Below are 24,638 nucleotides of genomic sequence, written 5' to 3'. Positions count from 1 at the left end.
AGCAGGTGACCTTATGAGAAATAGGCCCAGGTGTCATGGAAACATGGAGGAAGGGCGGGGCTTGTTGGAAGCTGGGGGAGACGCTCCTGAGGAAAGGATGTGTGCACTGACATCTGATACTTGAGAAGCAGCAGGTAAGAGGACACAGGCGGGGAGAGAAGACCCATGTGTCTAGGATGCTTTACTTCCTGAAGGTACACACTGCTCAATCACATGGTGATCAACCAATCGCTGGGGGTTTTTCTTGTGTACTGCACAGTTACACACCACAATTAAAAGCAATTCTTTATTCATATATCTTATGTAAATGAATGAGTGCTCTGTCTCCATGCACACCAGGAGAGGCAATGAGATCCCATTACAGATGCTTGTGAGCCACCATGTGGTTGCTGGGAATTGAACTCAGGACCCCTAGAAGAGCAGTCAAGTGCTCTTAACCACTGAGCCATCTCTCCAGCTCCACTAAAAAGCAATGCTTGTTCTAACAGTTCCTCTAACCTGTCCCTCCTCAAACTGGAGTGATCCTCTTTTTTATTCTCTCTCCCTCTCATTTCCTATTCCAAACACAGAACTACATGGGCAGTAACCATGACTGTCATTCTCTGGTCACAGATGGGGTCTTTTCATACTATAAACCACACCTCCAATTTCCCTACCCAGCACTTTCATTGGGCACAGTCAGCGCGTTACTCTTGGTTTGCAGCCTGAAGACTGCCCCCTACAGAGCCTGCTCTTTTGGAGATTAGCTAAACCTGCCTCCTTGTTTACATGTATATAATGACCTTGCCTCCTTATTTATCTGTATGCAATAACTCCGCCTCCTCATCCAGCCACATGAAACAGGCCCACCTTCCTGTTCAAGGGCATATAATAAACATGCCAGGTTTCCAGGGGGTGAAGCTGCCAGGGTGCTTGGCTGATAACAGGGAAAGAGCTGGTAGCCTCAGAGGATCGGGGAGAAGCAGTGTAGCAGACAGAAGGAGCGCAGGCCTTGAGGGTCATGGGAAACGCTTGATGTACACAGTGTGCTAAGCTGGACTCCCAGGCAACCAACCTGGAAGTCGGGAGTGCCCCGCAAGGGAAGAAGAGACTGGTAGCTAACAAAAGCAAAAGGAAAGAAGACCAGGAGATGCTATGCCAGTACTACCCCAGTCAAGTTAGCTATGACATCTGTTTATCTAATGGAAGAACAGAGGGACCTTTCCCATGAAGAGAGAAACGGTGTGGGCCAGCAGCCTGTTTAGAGGTTTGGTGGTCACCAGGAGAACTCCTCCAGAGAGATCATAAGCCTGGGGTATCTTGGAGCTGGGGCCTCAGAACTGTAGCTGGGTATAAAAGGAGGAAAGTAAGGCCCTTTCCTTATGCCAATCCCAGGGACAACTGAGCTGACAAAATTTGGCCTTCAACTGTACCCATAAATAGGTTCCCATAGTCCTGGGCAAAGACTCTCTCTTTCCCCATGAGAAGCTGTGGCTTCAAGCGGGGCACAGTATCACCTGAAGACCTGTACACCTTGCCACATTCTCTCCTTTTTACAATCTGCCTGGCCCACAACCTCTGTCCCTGCACTACACATGTGGACACATCTGGACACTGCACTGTATGCTAGCTTAGTGGTCTTAGAAATCTCTGATGGTATGACCCAGGAAGATGCAATTTATTTCTCTTCACTGTATAAGCTGTATGGAAATGAAACATTAAGAACAAGTAAAATATTACTTGCTACTTTAGACAAAATTTGAACCAATGAACAAAGCAAAAAGCTTATATCCCCTTTCCCCTTGTAAAAATGAGTGTGACCATTCATGGTGGGAGTGTGAAAGAATGTTAATTATACATCAGAACTATTGGGTTCTTTTCACATTACTTTACTAGTCATAAAAATCAGTCTTTTACCCTACTAGATGTTTGATAAGGCTAAACTTAGGTGGTCAGGGTCTCCATGAAGGAATTAAGAAGAAACAAGTCAGCTGGTATGCTGCTAACATTAAGTGATGGCCAAAGAACAAGTATGAGTAAATAAAAGGGGAAAATACTCCTTGGGTCAGCAAGACAAAAGCATAGTCTCCACAGAGGGGACAATCAACTGGCTGGGTGACTTCTGGGGGACAGGGATGTGTATAGGTCTGGCCCTTTATGCATGCTGACAGAAGGACCAGATGGGGAACTTGGCTTTGCGGCTCTTCTGAAAAATAAGCCAAGAACCACTGGCTGTAAATGGCAGAACTTGCATGTCATATCCTAGTATTACAAGTTTGTAAGTCTCCTGTCCCTTCCGAAAAACAATAGGACAGAAATTTAGACTTAGAAATGGAGATTTTTAACTGCATCAAAACAAACAGGGTTGCACAACTGGGCTTTTGGGCAAGGAGAAAGGAGGAATGAGATGGCCTCTCTGACCCGGAAGAGCATTTGCGAGCCTGGACCCCAGTCACTTCAGAGACTGGCCGGAGGTACCAGTCCATCGTCAGCGTTTTTCCTAGAAAGAAGAAAAGCCCCATCCTGTCCCCCATACCAGTGTTTATTTCTTTCTGAACTCTGAGGAGAAAAATTCGAATACACAGAAACCTCTGAGAGGATTCTCAGACACAGGGCCCTCTCTGATATGTGATATCTCCCCTCAGGAGCTCAGGGGGAGGAGGAAGGGGACAAAGAAAAACAAACCAGACCACTTTCCTCTAATGCTGGTGCGAAAGAAAAAAAAGCTGAGACCTGAGAGTTTCCCCGGGCTTCCACGGATCAAACAGGTCTGACTTCAGACTATTTACTGCGCATGCATTTTCTCTTTGCAATCCCAAGGTTTATCAAGAGTCCTCAGGGCTCCCGCACAGCTTCTGGGAGAGCCTGGGCACCTCCTTCTTGCACAAGGAGGCAAAGTAGAGCAACAATGGGTAACCCCACTTCATGTGCAATGGGTCGTTGCGTGGCCTTTTGCGTATGCTCCCTCTTCATGTGTCTCTGGGAAACCCCACGGCCAAGAAAAAGTTAGAAGGTGGCAGCTTCTCTATGTCTTCCACATAGATAAATATTGCTGCGATTTTGCTTCCTCTGAAGATGAGCTAAACCACTTACAACCTGTGAAAACGAGTGCTCTGAGGGTGCACCTTCAAAATAGACCTTGCGTTCCATCCTTTTGTAGACATTTAGATTTTAACCTATTTAGGCATTTATTACATCAGATATTGCTATGGTTCTGCAGACCAAATGCTTGATGAATGTAACTGCCAGTGGCACACACACACACACACACACACACACACACACACACACACACTCTCCCATCAGCCTTTCTTCTAGGTATGATCTAACCCTCAGTGGACTGAATTGCTGCTGTCAAAGCCCTAACACCCAAGGAAGTAATTAAATGACGTCACAAGCATGGGCCCCTAATCCAACAGGGCTGCTATTCCTACAAGAGGGGCTAGCTGGCTTGGTGGGCCAAGTGCTGGCCTTGTGAGCGTAAGAAGCAGAGTTGGATCCACGGGATCGTGGGGAAAGCTGGGAATAGTTACTTAAGCTTATGATCCAGCACTGAGGAGGCAGAGACAGGTGGATCCCAGAGGATTGTTGGCCTGCTGGTCTAGCCTACTTGTAAATGCCAGGTCATTAAGATATTTCATCTCAAAGGGGGAAAAAGAAAAGAAAAGAAAAGAAAAGTCAGATGCCCCTGGAATTGGAGTTACAGATGGCTGTGAGCCACCTTGTGGGTGCTGGGAATTGAATCTGGGTCCTCTGCAAGAGCAATAGGTAATCCTAACCACAGCCGAGCCAATTCCCCAGCCCCTTAGTGCCTATTAAAACACCATGCGAACATGAGAAATAAAGGTATAAAAGGTGAAATCTCCACCTCCGAAGTTTCGGGATGCTTTAGGAAGAGACGCCATGCAGCTAGCTGATTTAAGAGTGCTTCCTAAGCGCCCAGCCTCTGCTCTGTGTGCTGTAGGCTGACCCCTCACCGTCTTTAGGCATGGCCACTATTGCTTCCAATTCACAAGAGCTCAGGGCAGAGCCACTTTGGGTGACTAATATATTCTGCCTAGGGTTCCTCCTCCACCATCTCCACCCAGAGCCTCCTCACCACCCGACCCATCCAAATCCATATCCTTTCTTGCTCTCTCTCATTAGAAAACAAACAAGCATCTATTTAAAAGGAGGAGGAGGAGGAGGAAGAGAAAGAAGAGGCTCAAATAAAAACAAACATTCTGAAATAGGAAAACAAAAAACAAACAAACGGCCAAAGAAAAAGCACAAGAAACATATATAGCACAGAGAAACACACATTGGCAAATACAGAAATCCCATAAAAACACATAATCAGAAACCATATTATATAAGCAAGAGACCTGTAGGGCAAGAAAACAAAACAAAACAAAACAAAAAACCAACAAAACAAAACAAAAACAATTTGAACGTAGGCTGTCAGATTTCAAAGCCTGTCTCCTTAGCTACTGACTGACTGTGCCAGGTGTGTAATTTGCATCACAGCTGGGTAGACTGTGAGAACTTGAGGCTTGAACCTATGAGTTTTTCATTTTATAAAAGAAACCGAAGTCTGGGAAAAGGATCATTTTTGGGCCATCTAGCCCCTGAGTTGGCATCAGATGCCCCTGAAGCGCTGGCTGACAGTCTAACCTCAGGGTCTGCAATCCCAAGGGACTGGAGATTGGGGACTCCAGAACTGCTAACAAACTCCCAGAAGGCTGATGCACCCGTAGTCTTAGGGATGCACTTTGAGAATCATCTCAGTCAGTGGCATCATTCAGACAGGTGGTGGATGCCAGCCACGCTCACAGGAAGGGGACAATTTAGCAGAAGGCACTGTCAAGAGCCAGTCTACACCAGCGTAGGTACCTGCACCATGGGTGGGACACATGGGACATCTCCTTCTGCCCCACTGTCCCATGACCCACTCTAACACTGGCCCCTTCACAAGACCTTCTGGATCTTCTCCAGCACGCAGCCTACATGAAACAATAAAATCCCGCTCACTGTCAAGGATAAATATTATTCTCACTGTGAGCTATTTATCAAAACTTGTGATCTAAAATTTGGCTCTATCAATGCCAAACATAAGAGCTAGCAGAACTAGCAGGGGCCATGGAGAAACGCCAGGATCCATCCTCAGAAGGGGAGGAAAATTAGACAGTTTCAAAGTTTTCATTTATTGACATTATAAATCAAAAGATTTTTTTTGTTGTTGTTATTGTTGCTTATTTGGTTAGCTGTGAAGATCTATTGCCTTGATTAAAATCCCTAATAGAATATTCTAAAATCAGGACTACTTTAATTATTGCTTAAGCTTGCCTCATTTAACCTTGTGTAGCTTTCTGTGGCCTTAAGGAGCATTTGGAGGCTTCAGACTTATGCAGGATAAGGCACACTAAGCCTGGCACATTCAAAGTCCCCACGGACTGTCACCAGGGCTTGGGGATTTTCATGGGTGAGTAAGGAAGGAGCCAAATGGTATGAATCTAGTTGGGTGGACAACATAACCTCAAACGCCTCCTTCTCTGTGGTAAAGGATTTCGAAAGAGCAGCATCCCGGGATGTTTACGGAGCGCCTACATCTACCAGGTAGCTGTCTATTGCACAGAAGCCTACTGGGGCTGAATGCACACTAGCCATTCCAAATGAGTTGCAACATGTTTTTTGTTTGTTTGTTTGTTTTATTATCTGTCAGGTGCCAAAGTCCTCAGGTTCTACAGAATAGTTTTTGATTAGTATATTTCATTTTTAACTAAGCAAAAAACATCTACAGGGAATACCCCTCCTGTTCTCCATAGGAAACCAACCACCCTGCCAAAATCTACAAGAATTTCCTAAAGTCAGTACTAAGTTTCTCCAAATGTGACAGTTTACAGAGCTAGGATGGCAGACACTGGTAACAATCTAGTTCACCAGGCACATCCACATTCTAACAGCTTCGGCTGTGAGTACCAACAAGGCCATGTAACGGGCAACAAGCAGTATTACCAACTTCTTATCTGATGTCACCTTAAAATGTACCATTGTATCAGCTACAGGAAAAAGACTGCTCGAAAAGCTCTTTTTTTTTTCTTTTCTTTTCTTTTCTTTCTTTCTTTTTTAAGCAGAGATTGAGCTGGATAATAATGGCCATATCAGGATTAAATAAATTTGTTTTCTAGACACCTCTAGATACAAGAGTGATTAGTGAACCCACTTTACTTCTTTCAAAGCACTCAACCCAAGATTTGACACACGGATATCAACGCACCTGCTCCCACCCCAACTCATACAGAACTGTTAGCGAAGAACAAATAAAGAAACTTTAGAACTTTGCATTACTGGCACTTACAGGTGCTTGTATGCTGTTACACTCCTCCAAATAATCTTTAGCAATTACCCTTACTGTATTTTACTATATATTTGCTTAACCAATTTATTAAAATTAAAGACACGCTTCCCAGAGTATATTCTATTTCCGCATGTGTGTGTGTGTATGTGTGTGTGTATATGTGTATGTGTGTGTGTGTGTATGTGTGTGTGTGTGTATGTGTGTATGTGTGTGTGTGTATGTGTGTGTGTATGTGTGTATGTGTGTGTGTGTATGTGTGTGTGTGTGTATGTGTGTGTGTGTGTGTGTGTGTATGAGAATTACAAAACCAGATGCTTTAATAAGCTGGAATAAGTAAGGTTTTACAATACGTCTTATTTTCATAATCTATAGTCAGTTTAAAGAGTCAAATCATTAATATGCTAATGATTTCTTAATGAACAACACTGACATAACATGATCAAAGTTGATAGGTTGGATGATAAGTTTGCTTGTAATTGAGCTCTGATTTCTCTAGGAACTAAAAAAGAATCTATATGAGAATTTGATTCTGAAATAGTAAGGATAATTAGGAACAACTTACAACTTAAAAAGTGAATATAATAATGAAATTTCAGTCAGCAAAACACACAGAAATCAATTTGATGCCTTATCAACATTTAGTTCTAATTTATAGCATTATATTAAAGAGGAAAAAAAAAGCCAGAACAATGTTTGACAGTTCACAAGAAGCAGACCCTAAGAGTCTATTAAAATAAGGTCTAGGATTACACTCCTAAGCGGACACTGATGTGGGGACATTTTTGATCCTTCTTATAAGAAAGCTGCCCTGGTATTAGAAAACAAAACATGGCCTCGTCCCTTTTCACTCTAGGGGACTGTCTGCATCCTCCCTCTCCTGCGAGGCTGGCCAGGGTAAACAGATGTCTCAAGAGATGGAGAAGCTAACCTCGTCAGCTGTACACAGAACTGACAAACCCTGCTGGGGTTATTTGCATTCTCAAGGACCAAGCACAACTTCCATAAAGGGGCTCCCCAACCCAGGGCTGGTCCCAGGCAAGATTCTGAAACAGAAGTTTGTCCTGGTCTATAGTGTGCCACCTCTCCAATCCCCAGGGACTAAAGTCACAGCACAACCCATTTGAATGTCCTGTGACCTACCCAAGTCTGTCCCCCCTCACAACTCTCTTCTTAAGGTCAGATGCCCTACGCCAGGCCACCCTACAAACATTCCCAAGACACTGAGAAAGCTGCCCAAGGCAAAGGAGCAGGAGAGTAGCTATCCCATGTCCCACTTGAAAACTATTTAAATTGCCTACAACAGGGCAAGCTAGTCCTAAGGGCCTCAGGAATTAAAATTTTACCGCTAGATTCATTATTTTTAAGGTCAAGAATGTACAAATTGTCTGTACTGGTTTGTACTCTTTTAAGAAAAAAATTGTCACTATTATTGTGGTGGTGGTGGGGGCAATGGAGGAATGTGTATGAGCCACGGAGCGCACATGGCTGTCGGTGGACAGCTGTGTGAAGTTAATTTTTTCCTTCTACCCCACGTGGGCTCCAGAGACTGACATCAAGTTGCCAGGCCATGTAGTGAGTACCTTTGTACACTGAGTCTTCTCCTGGGCCCGTGGTCTCCCTTTTTTTTTTTTCAGAATCAAATAATCACACATTCTATTTTAGTGCTTGGAGAAATCTGAAAGTATTAAAAAAAATTCACATATTTAAAAGTACTTCTCATGGGGACATGCTTACATGGCACATGATTTTCAATCAGTCTTCAGCCAAAGGCAGCATGTCCTCGCTTTCCAGTGTGTGTGTGTGTGTGTGTGTGTGTATCTGTGTAAGTATATGTATTTATGCATATGTATATGCATATACACAGAAACATATAGCATTTAGACATATAAAATATATATTCAAAACAACCAATACAATTAAGACCAAGAATATTTTATTGGTCAGAGCATAACTTTTCATAGTTTCTTTGTGATGCAATGAAGGCTTTTATTTAATAGATAATATGCAAATAGGCTCCTCCGAAAGACACCTTTTCAGTCTCAGAGTACTTAACTTTATGTCTACAGAGATACCTGGAGACATTTTCCCTCTTCCTAGATGATTTCTTACATCTCTGGACTTGAGGCATTTACAAAACTATGCTCATAACTCAGTTGGTCATTCCTCAACTTTTGAGAGGCAACCTGTACACACATTACACAGAGATGAGCTTGTTCGGGAACAAGCCCACAAAGCCAGGTCAATGGGGCCCGAAGAAAAAGCCACCAGTGCCGCTGATCTCCTAAGACGGCAGAAAGTGTGGGCACACTCATGCGTGCGTAGTCAGATATTCAAAGTGTCTCAATAGCACTCATGGCTTCAAATTAAAAACTGAAGACTTTATTGTGGAACTGGCAGCCTGCCACCCCTGACTCAGGGGTTTGGGGACAGGGAAAGCGATACCAGCCAGGAACACTCCACTCCTCCCTGTTTGTGGCACTAATGTCTGTCTCTTGATTTCACTAAAAGCTTCTTGCTAGGACTTTGCATGGAAGCTGTTAAGGGACTGGTTTAAAGGGCATACAGACTTTAAGCATATTCATAGAAGGAAGGCATGGTCCAGGACACGGTGCCTGGGGTTCTCCCTCACTGCGACCTTGACATACAGCCAGGACTCAGAACATTATTTTAGGATGACAGCAGCTTTTTGTACTGCCAGCAGAACTAACGCAGAAATGGCCCCATGCTGACTTGCTGCGAACACAGTAAAGGATAATGATAAATCCACATTTTAAGGCCACGGTTCTAAATTTAAATTATGTTTATGGTTCTCTACTTCTGTCCTGGTGGGTGATTTCAAGAAATGTACTTGGTCGCTTTTTTGAGATTTATGCACAAAAAGCTCCTTTATTTGATATGGGTGTGTTTCATTCTGATAGTTCACAGTGGAAGCCATGGAATCAGATCTCTGCAGGATGACTCTGATGAACGTTTGGGCTCTGGGGCTGCGTGGGCACCAACGCAAGAGCTGATAAGGCAGGGGCTCCTTCAGCCCTCAGAAGAAAGTCTTCATTGTGAAGACAGCAATTTAAGGCTCAGCACACTATGTAACAAGTTCAAGGTTGCACAATTGGTAAGCAGAGGAGGGAGTCCACGGACCCAAATCTGCTTCTCCCAGTGTGAGCGTTCTCACTCACCATCCTGTAGCTGAAAGTGTCAGGGAAACGGGACCAACACTTTTAGCTGTGCAGGCTCCTAGTCTAAAGGACTAAGATATATCTCCAATAAATCCCCAATGCCTTCTATACCCTCATTTGAAATTAGAGCCAATTCAGGGCCATTTGGTATTTGAAATCTTTTCACAAGTTTTCAGAACAATCCAACTCGGGCAATTAGGGTTTGTAAATGCTAAATTTAAGTTCTAGAAGCATAGAGCCCTGAGTAATCATTTCGTAAAGAAAATGGAAATCAGGGCCGATTTTCCAGTAAGACAGATACTGTTGTTTAGAACAGAAACTGGTCACTGAACGTCACTGTGGAGCAGAAACTTGAAACAACAATAACAACCACCAGGGTTCGCACGGAAAGAAAAACACAACAGGAAGAGGGACAGGTCTGTGCATTTTCCCAATTCTTTTAAAAAGCCATTTTTTTTGACATTAAAATGTCAGTGCCAGGATAATAAAATAAATAACCCTGTTTATAGAAACTCTCAAGCAGAATGACGAGGGGCTTCGGGGTGCCGTTCAGTGGTGGAGTTCCTGCCCAGCACAGGAGGGGCTCTCAGTTGAGCCCCAGAACAGGAGAAAATGATAAATAGTCATTTCCTAGGGCAAGGCGGCTCCAGAGATGGCTGAACCATAACAGCAGCTCATCAGGACCAACACCGACCCAGTATTTCCTATGGAGTTTTTTCTTTCCTTTTCTTTTTTTTGGTTTTCTTTTTCTTTTTCTTTTCTTTCTTTCTTTCTTTTTTTTGAGGGTTTTTTTTTTTTTTGGTTTTTTGAGACAGGGTCTCTCTGTGTAGCCTTGGCTGTCCTGGACTCGCTTTGTAGACCAGGCTGGCCTCGAACTCACAGCCATCCACCTGCCTCTGCCTCCTGAGTGCTGGGATTAAAGGCATGCACCATCACACCTGGCTTCCTATGTAGTCTTGACCACTACAAGCTTTCCCTTTTCCATGAACTCATTTAATTCTCACAGGTGCTACTATCATCCCTATTTTGTATTTGAACAGGAGGTAATTTTTTTTCTTCTGAGACAAGTTCTTACTATGTTGCCCTCGTTGTTCTGGAATTAGCTCTATAAACTATGCTAACTTTGAACTCACAGAGATCTGTCTGCCTCTACCTCCCGAGTTCTAGGATTAAAGGTGTGTCCTACCACATTTGACCTAGGGTGTGTATCTTACGGTTACTAAGTGGTGACTCTGGTATTTGAACTCTTAAGCCTCAGGGTTCTACGCAGAGCACTACAGTAGAGCCCTGCATTCAGGGAGAGGTACTATCCCCACTGGACTTCACAAATGGCACACACAAAAAGGAATTTCTGCTGCGTACGCTTGGCAGAGGCTCCTCCAAAGTAATGTTCTCAGCCTACAAAAAGATTCAAAACCCATAGGCTGACTACCAGGAACATAAAGAAAGACATAGGCAGGTGAGATAGCAACCAGCCACAAAGCCTGTAGGAACTGGCCAGGAGCGACTTTCAAACACTCACGTACCATAGCATATATATTCCCGATGGTCTGTTTGCACCTTTTAGCTGCTTCTCGAGCTAGTCATAAGGTCCCTGGAGCCCGGAGCTGGGGTACCCGTGGCTCTGAATCCTCGTAGCTCTGTGCAAATAGATGCTCTACAGGCACAGAGATGTGATTTATAACACGAAGGAGCCGAGCACAGAGCGGGCTCTCAGAGGAAGTGGGCAGTGAGCATATGCAGAGAGCGCAGATAAAAAGGTGGTCGCGCGTAGAGGACAAAGCCAGGCTGAATTGGCGGGACACTTAGTGGGCATTTGGCACAAACCTAAAGAGTAATGCTGCAGAATGCCCCAGGAGAAGGGTGGTTACAGATGCAAGACTTCAGAGCCTCTTCCAGGGAGCTCAGAGGCTAGGGCTTTGTTTGCTGACACGAGAGCACCCAAGTCTCTCAGAGAGAGAAGCTAAAAGTTAACAGGTGACAGGGGTGGGGGTTGGGGTGGGGGTGTTAAGCCACATACATCACTGTTCTGATTTTTAAAACGTGCCGAACAAAGACCACAGTTGTTTGCATACATTCTATGCTCTTCTGACAAGGCAGGCAGAAACTTCACACAGAGAAACAGCAGACCCCAGGCATCTGACGTCACTCCTTGACCCTGGGAGCCCTGGGAAGGTGCTACAGGTTTCCACCAGCCTGTTTCGACTCTAGATTGACTCTAGATTGACTCTAGATGCTGACTCTAGATGCTGACTCTAGATTGAGGAGGCACAAGCAAGCGGAGAAGGCCATGTGCCTCAGGCACGATGAGAGGTGTCAGGACTGGTCATGAACTAATCCAGAAGGTGGGACTTCGGCTCTAAGCATTGCTATTATTCACATGACCTTGGACAGACCGGTGAAGTGACTGAGTGCTAAAGGGGGCTTTTAGTGCAGATCAGGGGCTAAAAGGATTACTGTAGTGCGTGTAAAGCTGTCTGCCTGCTACCAAAGGCACGGTTCTGCGCTTTAGCTTCAGATTCGGTATTTGTCTGGTTGGTGTCTCTAGTCGAAGAGCCAAACTCACAACCACACGGTCTCTATCTCCCTTGTCACCCAGAGCCCTGAAACATCTCCCAATTCACTCCTCTCAAACCCCCAGCCAGCATTAACTTCTCCCTAAACCAACCCAGAGTCAGGATCAGAAAAGCGACAACTGCTCTGACCTAAGGCCCGCTAGGCCAACCCCACAACTGTGGTGCTGTGCACTTGTCCTACCAGACCTTTCTCACAAACGCCCCAATAAAGGCCCTGGGCAGGTAGAATTTTTCCTGAGGTCCTTCCAGCCTCCTTACTGATGCTGGGACCTAAATGTGGCCCTTTACAGTATGGTATGGTATGGTATGGTATGGTATGGTATGGTATGGTATGGTATGTCATGGTATGGTATGTCATGGTATGGTATGTCATGGTATGGTATGGTATGGTATGTCATGGTATGGTATATCATGGTATGGCATGGCATGGCATGGTATGGTGTGGTATGGTGTAGTATGGCATGGCATGGCATGGTATGGTATGGCACGGTATGGTATGGTATGGTATAGTGTGGTATGGTGTGGTGTGGTGTGGTATGGTATGCTATGGTATGGTATGGTGTGGTGTGGTGTGGTATGGTATGGTATGGTATGGTATGGTGTGGTGTGGTATGGTATGGTATGGTATGGCACGGTATGGTATGGTATGGTATGGTATGGTATGGTATGGTATGGTATAGTGTGGTATGGTGTGGTGTGGTATGGTATGGTATGGTATGGTATAGTGTGGTGTGGTATGGTATGGTATGGTATGGTATGGTATAGTGTGGTGTGGTGTGGTGTGGTATGGTATGGTATGGTATGGTATGGTGTGGTATGGTATGGTATGCTATGGTATGGTGTGGTGTGGTGTGGTGTGGTATGGTATGGTATGGTATGGTATGGTTCATCTTCTGGAGAAATGTAATAAAAATCTCCTCTCAAAGGCATTAATGTCTCCATTAGTTATTAGTCTCCTCCATAAATCCGAGCCCCACAGACATTTTTAAGCCTCCTCCACTCATTCTTGACCTCCACCCCGACTTTCATCAGTTTTGTATCAACTTCCTCCCTGACACTTGCCAAACCCAGTCTCTTGCCCCCTCAAGTCACCATTCTACACAGCTGCCTTCCAAGACTCCAGACGGGAGTGACTCTGCTAGGAAGGCTTGATGGAGTTCGTGAGGTCTGGGGATCAAGTCCATGCCCCTTAACTCAAGACCCCACACACACGCCCTTTGGTCTTCACGCCTCCCCGCCTTTGCTTGTAATACTGCTTGCAACAGATGCCCTTCCCGACGCCCTCCCTCCTGCCAGAGTGGAAACCACCAACACACTTAGCCAGCACCGAAGTCCCCACTTAGGTGGAATGTCAGTGTGCTGATGTGTTAATACTGTCATCATCCAAATTAATATAAGATCTTCAGTAGGACTTAGAGCCTTTATGAGTTCCAAAATTAGTGAAGGCGTGGCAACAGCAAATATGTAATTTCTGTTGGCTCCAATTTAAGAGTTGGCAGCATTCTCCATAGTTTAGAAGGCCTAATTCAAATTTCACTTGCTTGAGAAGGCCTATACAGTTTCGTAAGATAATTTCTTCCTTGAATGTCCATTTAGCATTAACTTAATTGTTTACTCATATTATATATATATATATATAATACATATATGTATATAAGTATGTATATATTTAAATATAAACTTATAAATATATTATTAAATTAAAATATATCATATATATAATATATTTTTATAGAGAGGTACTAAGCATATGTATCTTTTTATATTTGTGCCTTTACATTTGCTTTCTCAGGATCCCATACACTATGAGGTCAATAATGAAGTAAACCTTAGCGCTCTTTTCTTTCAGGCCTGTTAGCTCTACACTTAGCAACTGCTCAGTGAGTATTTATTAAATCTCAGTCCCATGATTATTCCAATTAAGCTAAGGAGTTCTTACCAAATGGTAATTACATAGTTAATTATGAGAAATATGGGAAAAGAATTACATAGCGAGGCTTAAACTAATTAAAATAAGTACAGGTCAGAGTATAAGTCTATTAAATTCCAACAGAAAATAGTAATAGATATACTAAATTATTTAGGGGCATTATTCTGACATTTAGTCATTACCATTAATTATAAAATGGGGTTAATTTATTTATTTATTTTTGGTTTACATAGATAAAAATTCTTCTAGTCTATAAGCAAGCCAAATTATCAGCTTATAACTGCACAGTTTTCTGTCTTTCTTTCCCCCATGTCTGAAGTTTCTAGACAGCTACTAAAGAAAAATTAAAAACTCCAGTCAGATTACAGGTGTCCAGCATGGGCTACCTCAACTGGCTTCCAGGTCGGAAGGTGGAAATGGGCCAGAGCCAGCTGCATAGGTCTCAGGCCAGCTCCAGATGCTCGCTCTCCCAAGCCTCCCTGGAACTCATGGCGGCCATGCAGTGTGGTGGAATGCACAATGCCGCAGCCACACTCTGCTAATGAGGACTTCTCCCAGGTCCTCAATAAACATCTGCGGATCAACTGATTCTTATCTTTGGACTTTCCTCCCAGTGTAATTGTTAGCTGAGATTTACAGGCACTCTTCCCTAGGTGGGTGGCTGGGCCAGGGCAAGGAGAACCATGCCATTGACACAAGGAGAATTTCCTCCCAGCAGCCAGAAAAGCAAACAGTGGTTTAGAGGGGGTAAAATTTTCTCAAAAAATCACTCCAACATGATTACAGGCTGTCACTAAAAAATGAGGAAGGAAGGGCTTTTTTTCCCCCCCCGAATACAGGGTATACAACTCTGAGCACAGAAATGATTATTTTATATTTGGGCCTGATGGTAGTCTGTAAGCCTCTGAAATGTAAAAAGCCATAATAACCTAGGTGCCTGGCGTAACTTAAAAAGCATCAAGACGATTACACAGCTTCCTGGATTTATACCCCCTCACCTTGCACATTCCTGAAGTCGCCGCTCTCCAATGCCGCCTGCGTGTCCACTCTGGTAGGTCACTGGCCAGGGTGGACTTAAGACACTACCGAGCCACAGAGGTTTGTTTGACTGGGCTCATCAGCGAGATAAAGCAAAGGCAACTTCAGGAGGGCTAAATAACTCAAGTTGCATATGAGGAGTTAAGAACGGAGCCACGACAGAACCCACAACCCAGTCGGGTATTCCCTGGAGGCAGGGGTCCTTTGGAAGGGGCTATCTTGAGGACAGAGAACAGAATTTGTGAAATATCGTTCGAAGTCTCCTTGTTCCAGCTGGTATTAAAAGGGTCTCAGAATTTGTGGCAGATTCTGCTTCAGTTTAGCTGTTTCTGAGTTCAACACTGGGAAAGAATCACCAGTGGGCAGGGCCTAGAGCCAGCATGACTCTAGACCCCGCATGCTGCAGGTCGGAGGCAGTACTTTTAACAGCTGGGGTGCCCCACCATCCTCTCAGAGCAACCTTCCTAGCTCCTAATGCAGTGGTTCTCAACCTTTGGACAGAGACCCCTTTAGGGGTGGCACATCAGCCATCCTGTATGTCAGATATTTACATTAGGCCTCTTAGCAGTAGCAAAGTTGAGGTTACGAGGTAGCAAAGGAATAATTTTATGGTTGGGGGTCAACACAACACGAGGAACTGTATTAAAGGGTTGCAGAGCTGGAAAGGGTAAAGAACCATTGCTCTAAAGGAATGAACCAGACCTTGACAGATTTCCTGCGTGGACATGTTTTGTTGTTTTTGTTTTTGTTTCCTGCCCCTGCGCCCCCCCCCACCCAGACAAGGTTTCTCTCTGTAGCCTTGGCTGTCCTGGACTCACTCTGTAGACCAGGCTGGCCTTGAACTCACAGAGATCCACCTGCCTCTGCCTCCTGAGGGCTGGGATTAAAGGCGTGTGCCAGCTCGCCCAGCCCCTGGGTTGACCTTTTAAAATTAATTTTCTATTTGTGTGTGTGTATGTGTGTGTGTATGTGTATCTTGTACATATGCACATGATTGCAGGTGCCCACACTGGATCTGAAGTTACACGCAGCTGCGAGTTGCCCAACTTGTATGTTACAAACCCAACTAAGGTCATTTGCAGGAGCAATAAGCCCTGAGCCATCCAGGCTGGACTTCTGACATGGTACAGTGAGACGCTGATGATACATAACTCATGGCTTTCTTATATTTAGTGGAAAGTAACTCCCACTATACATTTCTATGTCAAAAGGAAGTATCACTGTTCTAGGAAATACGGAACTAAAGCATAAAGACCATATTCACTTTTATTTAAAATATCTTTCTTGGCATCTAAGAGAAACTTTAAAAGTCACTCAACCTAGCCAGGCATAGAAGTACATTCCTTTAATCTCAGCAGGTAGATCTCTGTGAGTTCGAGGCCAGCCTGGCCTACATAGTGAGTGCCAGAAGTACAAATTAGAAACTTGTCTTTAAAAAAAAAGTAAAAAAGTAAATTTAAAAACAAACAAACAAACAAACAAGCATTCAATCTATCTCAAGGGAACACATTTCCTAATCTAGACCAGACATTAAAGATGAAAAGATTCTAAGAGATGATTATAGGGTTGGAGTGATAGCACAAAGGTAAAGAGTTTGCTGCAAACGTGAGGACCCAAGTTCAGTTCCCAGAATCCACATAAAAGCTAAAGTGTGGCAGTGGCCCTAGGGGGTGGCAGTAGAGACAAACAGACTGCTGGTGGCTTGCGGCCAAGCCAGCTTAGCTCAAGTTTCAGTGAGAGACTCATCTCTTCTAAAATAAGGTCAAGAGTGATGAAAAAAGACATCTACCAGTGACCTCTGGCCTTCACCAACCACTGACCTCTGGCCTCCCACACGTGTACATACCTCTCATACACTAAAAATGATTTATCTATGGCTGTTGTCTTTACAGAACTCACTGAAAATAAAGACTTAAGAACCTCTTTACCCTTTAAATATAAAAAATATTTTACCCTTTAAATATAAAAATATAAGAGAATTAAAAAAAAAAAAACAAAGGTGGTTAGGATCAGCTTGGACATTAAAGAATGCTTAAAAGGAAAAAAATGAAGGGAAGAGAATTAAAGGAATCTGACCCATTGCCATGTAGAGAAGTTCTCTGTTATATGTGGCTGACCTAAAACATTAAATCAAGTGATATAAGCCAGACTGGTGCACATAGGATAATTATCTGCATATGAAATAGTTAGAGTGGGTGAATTCAGAGACAGGAAGCAGATGCAATGTTACTCAAGGTAAGCCGAGACTAGACAAGACTGCTCAGTGGCCCCGGAAACTGGGTTTAAGATAATGGTGAAAGCTGGGAAGTCACAGTGATGGTCACACCCCATTGTGGACGTAATGAGTGCTGCCGAACTGAACCGTACAAACACTTAAAAAAGGTTAAGATGGCAGATTTTATATTTTCTGTATGTTCCGTAACAACGTAAGAAAAAGTAACAATGTCACATACTAGAAGCCAGCGACTCCAAATGGCTGGGTAGGGTGGCTTGTGGGTTATGCCTCAATCGAACTCCACACCCATAACACGGATAGGGCGTAGCCGGGTAGGAGGAGAGACTGTGAGTGATCTGTGCACAGTATGGCAACGTGCAAGTACAAATTTGAAAATAGGCAGCAGAGAGGATTGTGATTGTTCCCAGCACAAAGAAATGACAAATATTGGAGGTAATGGCTATGCTAGCCTGGTCTAACCATTACACACCACCCACGTGTACTAATATACACCACACCATACCCTTAAACATGCATAATTATATATTTAAAAAATTCAATCTCTTTACATATTCACTTTGAAAAGCTCCACCGCTGACATGTTTGCTATTATTTTGTTGCCTCATAGGCTCTGAATATTGTTACTGGAAGTTAGCACATTTTGTCAGGAGAATTCAGGACAAGAGAGAAAAGGCTGGCCCCAGAGTGTGGGAACCTTGCATCAGGCCCAGCTTTGCCCCTGAAGGGGCGGTGCCTCCCGAGGCTCCTCCCCTGAGCATTGCTTTCTAAGCTGTGAGACTAGGCAGCAGAAGCAGGTGCTAAGCTTTTAAGGCAGCATGACTCATACCCCTAATGAGTCCCCTTTAGTAGTTTAAAACGTGGACTGGCCTTCTAGCTCCTTCCACGTTTTGGATATCTGGCTAAAACAATGAAATTACTTTCCCTCTTACAATAAATATACTTAGAATATTTTCTCAATGGTTTCTTAGTTTTATTCTTTTTTAAAAATTTTATTTTATTTTTTATTTTGAGACAAAGAGAGCCTCATGTGGTCTAGGCTGACATCCGACAAGCTGAAGATGAACTCCGGTTTCCACTCTCCAAGCACAAGGGTCACACGCATGCGCCACCGTGCCTGGTTTATGTGGCACGGGAGATTGAACCCAAAGCTTCCTGTGTGCTCGGCAAGCACTCTACCAGATGAGCTACATTCTCAAGCTTGGTTTTAGTCTCCTTGCAAATAGTTAGCCTGAGAGACATGGGTCAAAGTCACAACTACACAAGTGACAACATTTAATTTTGATAACTCTTTAAACCGGTAGTTAAACAGGACCTGATGGTAAACACTTGGAGGACGGACGGACAGTAGCGTTTGAGACAAGGATTGAATTTGAGGCAAGCCTGGGCTAGCTAGCAATTTCAGGAGACCCAGTGTCAAAACAAAACAAGCACGTGAGCTATACAGATGAAGAGCGTGCCGTATCTAGGAGAAAACATCTGGAAATCCCTCGCTTTTAACACATGCCAGGATGAAAGAGCAGTTCCATTTACTGCTTAGGCAGCTCTGGGACTCAGGGTCAGATAGAAGCCATTTGAGGGGCAGCCCGCCAGCTCTCAAAGCTCCTGGGAGCCTGTTACTGCTGGGTGCCAATTCGCTTCCGCAGCTGGCTCCGAGTCTCTCCATAGGTCAGCCAGCAAGACCAGAGAGTTCAAAGTAAGCATCTTTAGAAGTTCAAGGTCCAGACAGAAGAGAATGAGGTCAGGTATTTCAAAAAGTTTGCCTTCTTTCTTTCCTTTTGTGAAAATGTGTCTCAGAAAGAACTACAAGGTTAACGCGAGGCCCCTGCATCTCTGCCATCCGCTTTATTGTTGCCTCGGAACAGTGGAAATGAGACAGAAAATAAAAATAATTAGTGGGGAAACCAGGAGCTAAGCCCTTTGCCAATTTCCTGTATCAGAAGTAACGAAGTAATAGAGTTTAGGCTAAAAGCTGCCAGAAGCCAGCATGGTACCTTTCCTCTCTCGGTGTCCAAACCCTTGAACAGGGATCCGCTTTCAAATAGAAGCTTTTGAAGGAAAAGAATGCAGGAATAAATAGCTCTTGCTTTGTGCCCCACTGAAGGTTTCCTGGTCTTTGATGAGGAAAAGGTAACACACCACTCCTTACTGAAGTAAGTTAGCCAGAATTTATATAAGCTAAGAAAAAAAACAAAAACAAAAAAACCAAAAACAGACTGTAGATCTAAGCGAGTAAACTTGTAGCCATCTATCTCCCTGAGTCCCTTTTAAGAAAGTTTTTCAGCCACAGGAAAGTAGCAACAACATACTCTGAATCCGAATTCCTCCTTGTCTCTGTGGGGTGGGTGGCTTCCATTCTGTTCTTCGAGGGGAGCTCCGATTCCTCCACCCTCTGACCAGTGTGCCCACCATGGTGGCCGACAGCATGTTCCCGTGGTCCTGCTGGGGTAGAGGGCAGCCTGGTAGGCTGCCACTGGCAGGAGGTTTGTGTCCTCTTGGAAGGTGCTCCACCCAAGGGAAGACAGGCCTGGGCAGTTCCTCCCACCTCTGTCCTCCACCCACATCCTCATCTTGCCTGTGTCATGAGACCTCTCTCAGGAGGCCCAGGGGAAGTATGGGAGATGAGACAAGGAAGGGGGGGGGGGAAACCAAACCAGACAGCAGCAAAAAATTTAAAAAGGAGAGTTAGGAACAGAGGGAAGCAAAGGAAGAAATAGGCAATGCCATAGATGTGTCTATCTCTATGTATTTTGTTTGTTTGTTTGTTTTTCTAAAAGCAAATTTTCAGAGTTGAAAATGGCTATGTAAGAGGTGAGATGGAGCTTGTACTAGTTTGCCTAGGCCTAGCAAGTCTCCACCACACCAGAATTGCTTCCACTTAACCCGTTCCCTGCGGGCCCATCCTTCCACCCCAACAGAACTGGTTTACAACATGAGTGTTTATTGGCTTTTGAGGATGGAGAGGCCAAGAGGCTTAGTAGTTCACAGCCATGTATGTTCTCAGAGCCTTTTGAAAACACGAGCTGTTTGCAATGGACTGACCATCTCTCTTTATGAGCTACTGAGGCCACACTAATATCACATGCTGCTCACAGGTGCCCCCTACTGGCCAATATGACAGGTGCACACAAGTGAGAGAAAACCTGCATTAAAGCTGGAGAGGAGGGGCCAGGCAAGAAGCTCTGGAAGGCTCTGGAATCCCTTGAGTATCTCAGGATCCTGTATTCACTCAGCCTAGGTGGAAAGGACTAAGAGTGAATTAAATGCACATGGCACAAGAGGTGCCCATATCTCCTGGCACTATGACCGTAATGATTAACTAATTGAATGACACATGTATAATTTCACATTTTCTCTTTTCCCAAGATACACCTTGGCTAATTTAAATAAGTTTCAGAGTGCTTCTTCAGAAGATATGCAAATTATGCAAATCCCTTGAAGTTGATCACAAGGGTTTTTTTTGTTTGTTTTGTTGTGTTTGCTTTTTAAAGGCTATATAATTTCCACGACCTCATATCAGTCAGTGTTTTAAGGACATACACTACATACTCAATTTACATATTTATTTGTTTTCTGGTTCCCTACTTACTTTAACTCCTTTCTTTTTGTCTATTTCTATCTTGTCCTGCTTTTGTTTATTATAATCACTACTGTATTGCTTATGCTGTGCCATTTTCTGCGTGATCCTTCCAGAGTTTGAGAAAACGGTGGTGTCGCTTTCATAGCCTGACAGTAGGCATGGAGGGACGGGAATTCAGAATAGCATGAGAGCCAGCTTTGGAGTCTACTCAAACCACACCTCAACCTCAGGCTTCGGTCGGGTCCCACAGCGGGGTGGAAAGGGACATGCGACAGGAGGAATAGGTCCTGGTCCTCCCTGCGGGGAGGGGTATGTGGGTAGAATCTCCATTTTGTTGTTGTTGTTGTTGTTCATAAGCAGCACTGGCCACAGAGGGCTGAGCTGGCCTGTGGTGGGCCCAGAAGGAGCTACTTATAGGGCAGCGCTAATGATCTTATAGGGAAAAGGGCAATGAGGCCTCGGAGGAGCTCAGTTTCCTGCCACACCCAGACTCACAAAGACAGGCTTAACCTGCCTTCTGATGGGGCTACTCCCTGCATGAGTAGGGTGGCTCCCGGAGAAGGATGGCATTAGAGCCAGGATGGGCATCAGCAGACGCCCTGAGGCATGGTCCAGCTGTCTCATCAGGGGGCAGGATAAGGAGGCAGAAATATGGCTGGATGTTACCTGGAGACGTTTCTCTGTGCAACCCTGTATCCTACTGTAAGGGGCAGAACAGTCTGGGAAAGGAGCTGTTAGCATTGCAGGAGAGGCTCTGTCCACACTCAGAGGTCAGTCACCTTTGCCCTCCTTAGGGTGAGGTGGAAGAGACATGGGCAGTGCTAAAAGCAAAGCATTGGGTATTAAGCCCACAAAGCTCCTACCAAAATCCTCCTGTGAGCCTCTTCTCTAATCATTACTGCCGTTATATCATCGAGAACTCATCTCCAAAGGGCATAAGGATGCACAGGGCTTATGGGCAAAGCCATTTTAAAAGCACAGCAAACTGCCCCAATTCCAGACATCCAGACATCCCTTGAAGAGCTGCTGTTGACACCCAGCAGAGGGAACAGGGATGCACGCGAGGAAGGAGACATATACAGTTCTGTAACCCCTCACCCAACCTCCCCGTCTTCCCTGTGCGCTCATCTTCCCGAGGCGTCCAACCACAGTACTCCCCACGCTAAACTGTTGGCTATCGGTCTGTCTGCCCCAATCAACTGGCTGTTTCCCCAGCCTCACTGGGCATCAGAAACACCGCACAGGGTTCTCAGGACTTTCCCCCCAAAAGGGCTCTTGCTGGACACGGGTTGAGGAGAGGGTAACAATATGTTCAAGAAGTTGGGGCCCCAAGCCTTTGTCATTGTTTTGCCCAGCATAGGGTGTGTAGCCAGCACATGGCTTGCTGTGTGAAGAAACTCCGCTCCATGGCCCCACGTGCAGGAACATATAGCTGTCGTCTCTACGCGCATCTTCTATCTTGCTTGCTTCCACCTTAGGTGTCACCCTGGTGGCAGGCACCAGCTGTTAGTAACACTTGTCTTTGCTCTACCCCATTACCCTCCACTCCCCCCATAATTCCCACGCTCTCTTGCCTGTGATGTTTCGGCCCAGATCACAACTGCCGCCCGTGTTCTGCCTCTCCCAACTCCACACAGAGCGGCCACCCTCGATACTCCGGAAAAGGGTCCCATAAGTAAGCTCACTCAGCACTTGGCACTGTGCTGTCCTCCACTTGCTGGTGGCAGCAGAGGGACACGCAGTAGCCACAATCTCCCCCACAGGAAGCTGAGCAATGACCATGACTGCTGTGAGAAACAGGGACAGGAAGAGGAAGAAAAGTAATGTCCTGCCTGTGAGGTCAACTCCACCCTTCCCCAGCCCATACAAATGCACTTCCTTAAACAGGTCACACCGCAGGAGAGTGGAGGTGTAGGGCAGAGACATGAGATCACTCTTCCCCCACATTTGTCTTCTTTATGAACACTCCTGTAAAATTGTGTGTGTGTGTGTGTGTGTGTGTGTGTGTGTGTGTGTGTGTGTGTGTGATTAACTATTAACACTCTTTTAGATTTCACAGACAAGTACTACCCCACCCTCTGCACGGGATGAGAGCAGAATCAGCCCATGCACTTCTTACGAACCCTTTAGGACTTAATGTGGCCCCGGGCACCAGGGGACACCTGGCACACACTGACTGAAGGGACACCTGCTTAGCCTGGATGACGTGGCTGTCAACTATGAACCATGTGCTAAGATGTTGGGGGTTATGTAGACCTGCCATCTACTAGCAAATATTTGACCTCCTCCTATTATTTCCAGAGAAGTTGCTGGAGCGAGGGTAGGACTGTGTGGGGTATATTTCTCCCCAAGTGCTAATTTAAAAAAATATTTATTTTGATATAAATGAGTATTTTGTAGGGGGCATGTCTATCTGGGTACCACAAGTGTACAGTCACCAAAGAAAAGGGTGCTGGATCCCCTGCACAGGATCCTCTGGACTGTGATAGAGACAGCTGTGAGGCACTGTGTGGGTCCTGGGAATCGAACCTGAGTCCTTTAAAAGAGCACTCATCTCTCTAGCCCAGTACTGATATTTTTACTTTGATTTCCTTCCCCTTGGGCCAGTACTGCATGAGTTCCTGGTCCCTATTTAACACCTCCTTTCTCTCACACACTTGTTCTTTCAGGCCGTAATCAAGAGTTGGACAGTGTGTGTGTAAACTAGTTGATTTCCAGAGAGCTACCTTTGATTTAACTCCTGATGCTCTCCTCCTATGTGGAGGGGGTCTCCTCAGCTCAGCCCACCAGCTGCAAAGTATGTTGATGCTGACCCATCATAAGCCAGGCCCTCCAAAGTTTGTAGTAAAGGTAAGAGTTTAATCTCTACCCGTCTTACTTCTGTGTTTCCAGTTGGCAAATTGGGTCCAAACTTGATCAGACTGAAAGGTCTTTGCTGCTTTGACCCCAGACCTCAGCATCTGAGAAATTGGCTTCTGGCCGTGGCGTTTGAGGAACAGAGTATCTCCTGAAGATGAATGCTTCTGGCTGATGGTGTCTAATAACCGTGGACCTTCTCTTCTCTCTCTCTCTCTCTCTCTCTCTCTCTCTCTCTCTCTCTCTCTCTCTCTCCCTCTCTCTCCCTCTCTCTCTCTCCCTCATCCTTGGTAATCTACACTGAATAGGTCTATGTCATGATGAGCTACTGTGGCCTATGGGTAGCTGAGGTCCAGTGTTTACCTTGATAGTGGAGTCAGCTTATGGTGACATTGACATGAGTGAGTGGACCTTTCTCAAGTGTCTTGCGTGGGCTGCAGGGTTCTCCCAAGCAGGGCCCAGTCCCTACCCTGTAAGCACATGGCTGGTATGTTCTAGTACGGGGCAATATGATCTAGTACAGGGGTATATAGGTGGCGTTGCCAGGGAGCCTGTTTTTGGGTGGCTCCTGATCTACATACACTAGCGGAAGATTTGGGAAGCAGATGTACTTGCAAAGCATTAATGTTAGAAAGCTATGAAGAAACTTGATTTTTACAGGAGTTACAGGCAACAGGGATGGGCAGTGTGGCCAGGCATCAAGCTCTCTCCACATTACACTGAGCTCCTGGCTTTAAATGGTTAGTGCCTGGCCTATCACGCTAGGCCTGGATAGTGCTACAGTCAGTTCTGTGGTCAGGGCCAGGAGGAAACTGAGGAGGCACAAAACTGAGATTCGTGCTGGGCCCCAATCCCTCAGCCTTAACGAATTCTCTCAATGCAATTCTGTTCTGGCCTTGGCAGTGGTTTTTGGAGCCAGGGACTGCACACAGA

At 45.0% G+C, this 24,638-nt stretch overlaps 1 protein-coding gene across 12 annotated transcripts in view; it reads right to left on the bottom strand.

Moving 5' to 3' along the window:
* Window positions 1–24,638, bottom strand: part of PLEKHG1 (pleckstrin homology and RhoGEF domain containing G1) — a 211,379-nt gene that overhangs the window by 99,473 nt on the left and 87,268 nt on the right. For 2 of the 12 annotated variants that reach the window (XM_084777810.1, XM_084777817.1), the window contains exon 1: window positions 19,579–19,771. The exons of the other annotated variants lie outside the window; for them this stretch is intronic. In XM_084777810.1, coding sequence (XP_084633936.1) covers window positions 19,579–19,696 — 118 coding nt within the window. In that variant the 5' untranslated portion in view covers window positions 19,697–19,771. Of the gene's footprint in view, window positions 1–19,578; window positions 19,772–24,638 lie in introns of those variants that run through there. 12 annotated transcript variants of the gene reach the window in all.

Source organism: Acomys minous (assembly GCF_964271855.1).
Source record: "Acomys minous genome assembly, chromosome: 3".
In the NCBI taxonomy this organism is placed as follows: Eukaryota; Metazoa; Chordata; class Mammalia; order Rodentia; family Muridae; genus Acomys; species Acomys minous.
The sequence above is the reverse complement of the archived record's forward strand: the minus strand, read 5'-3'. Positions and strand labels throughout refer to the sequence as shown.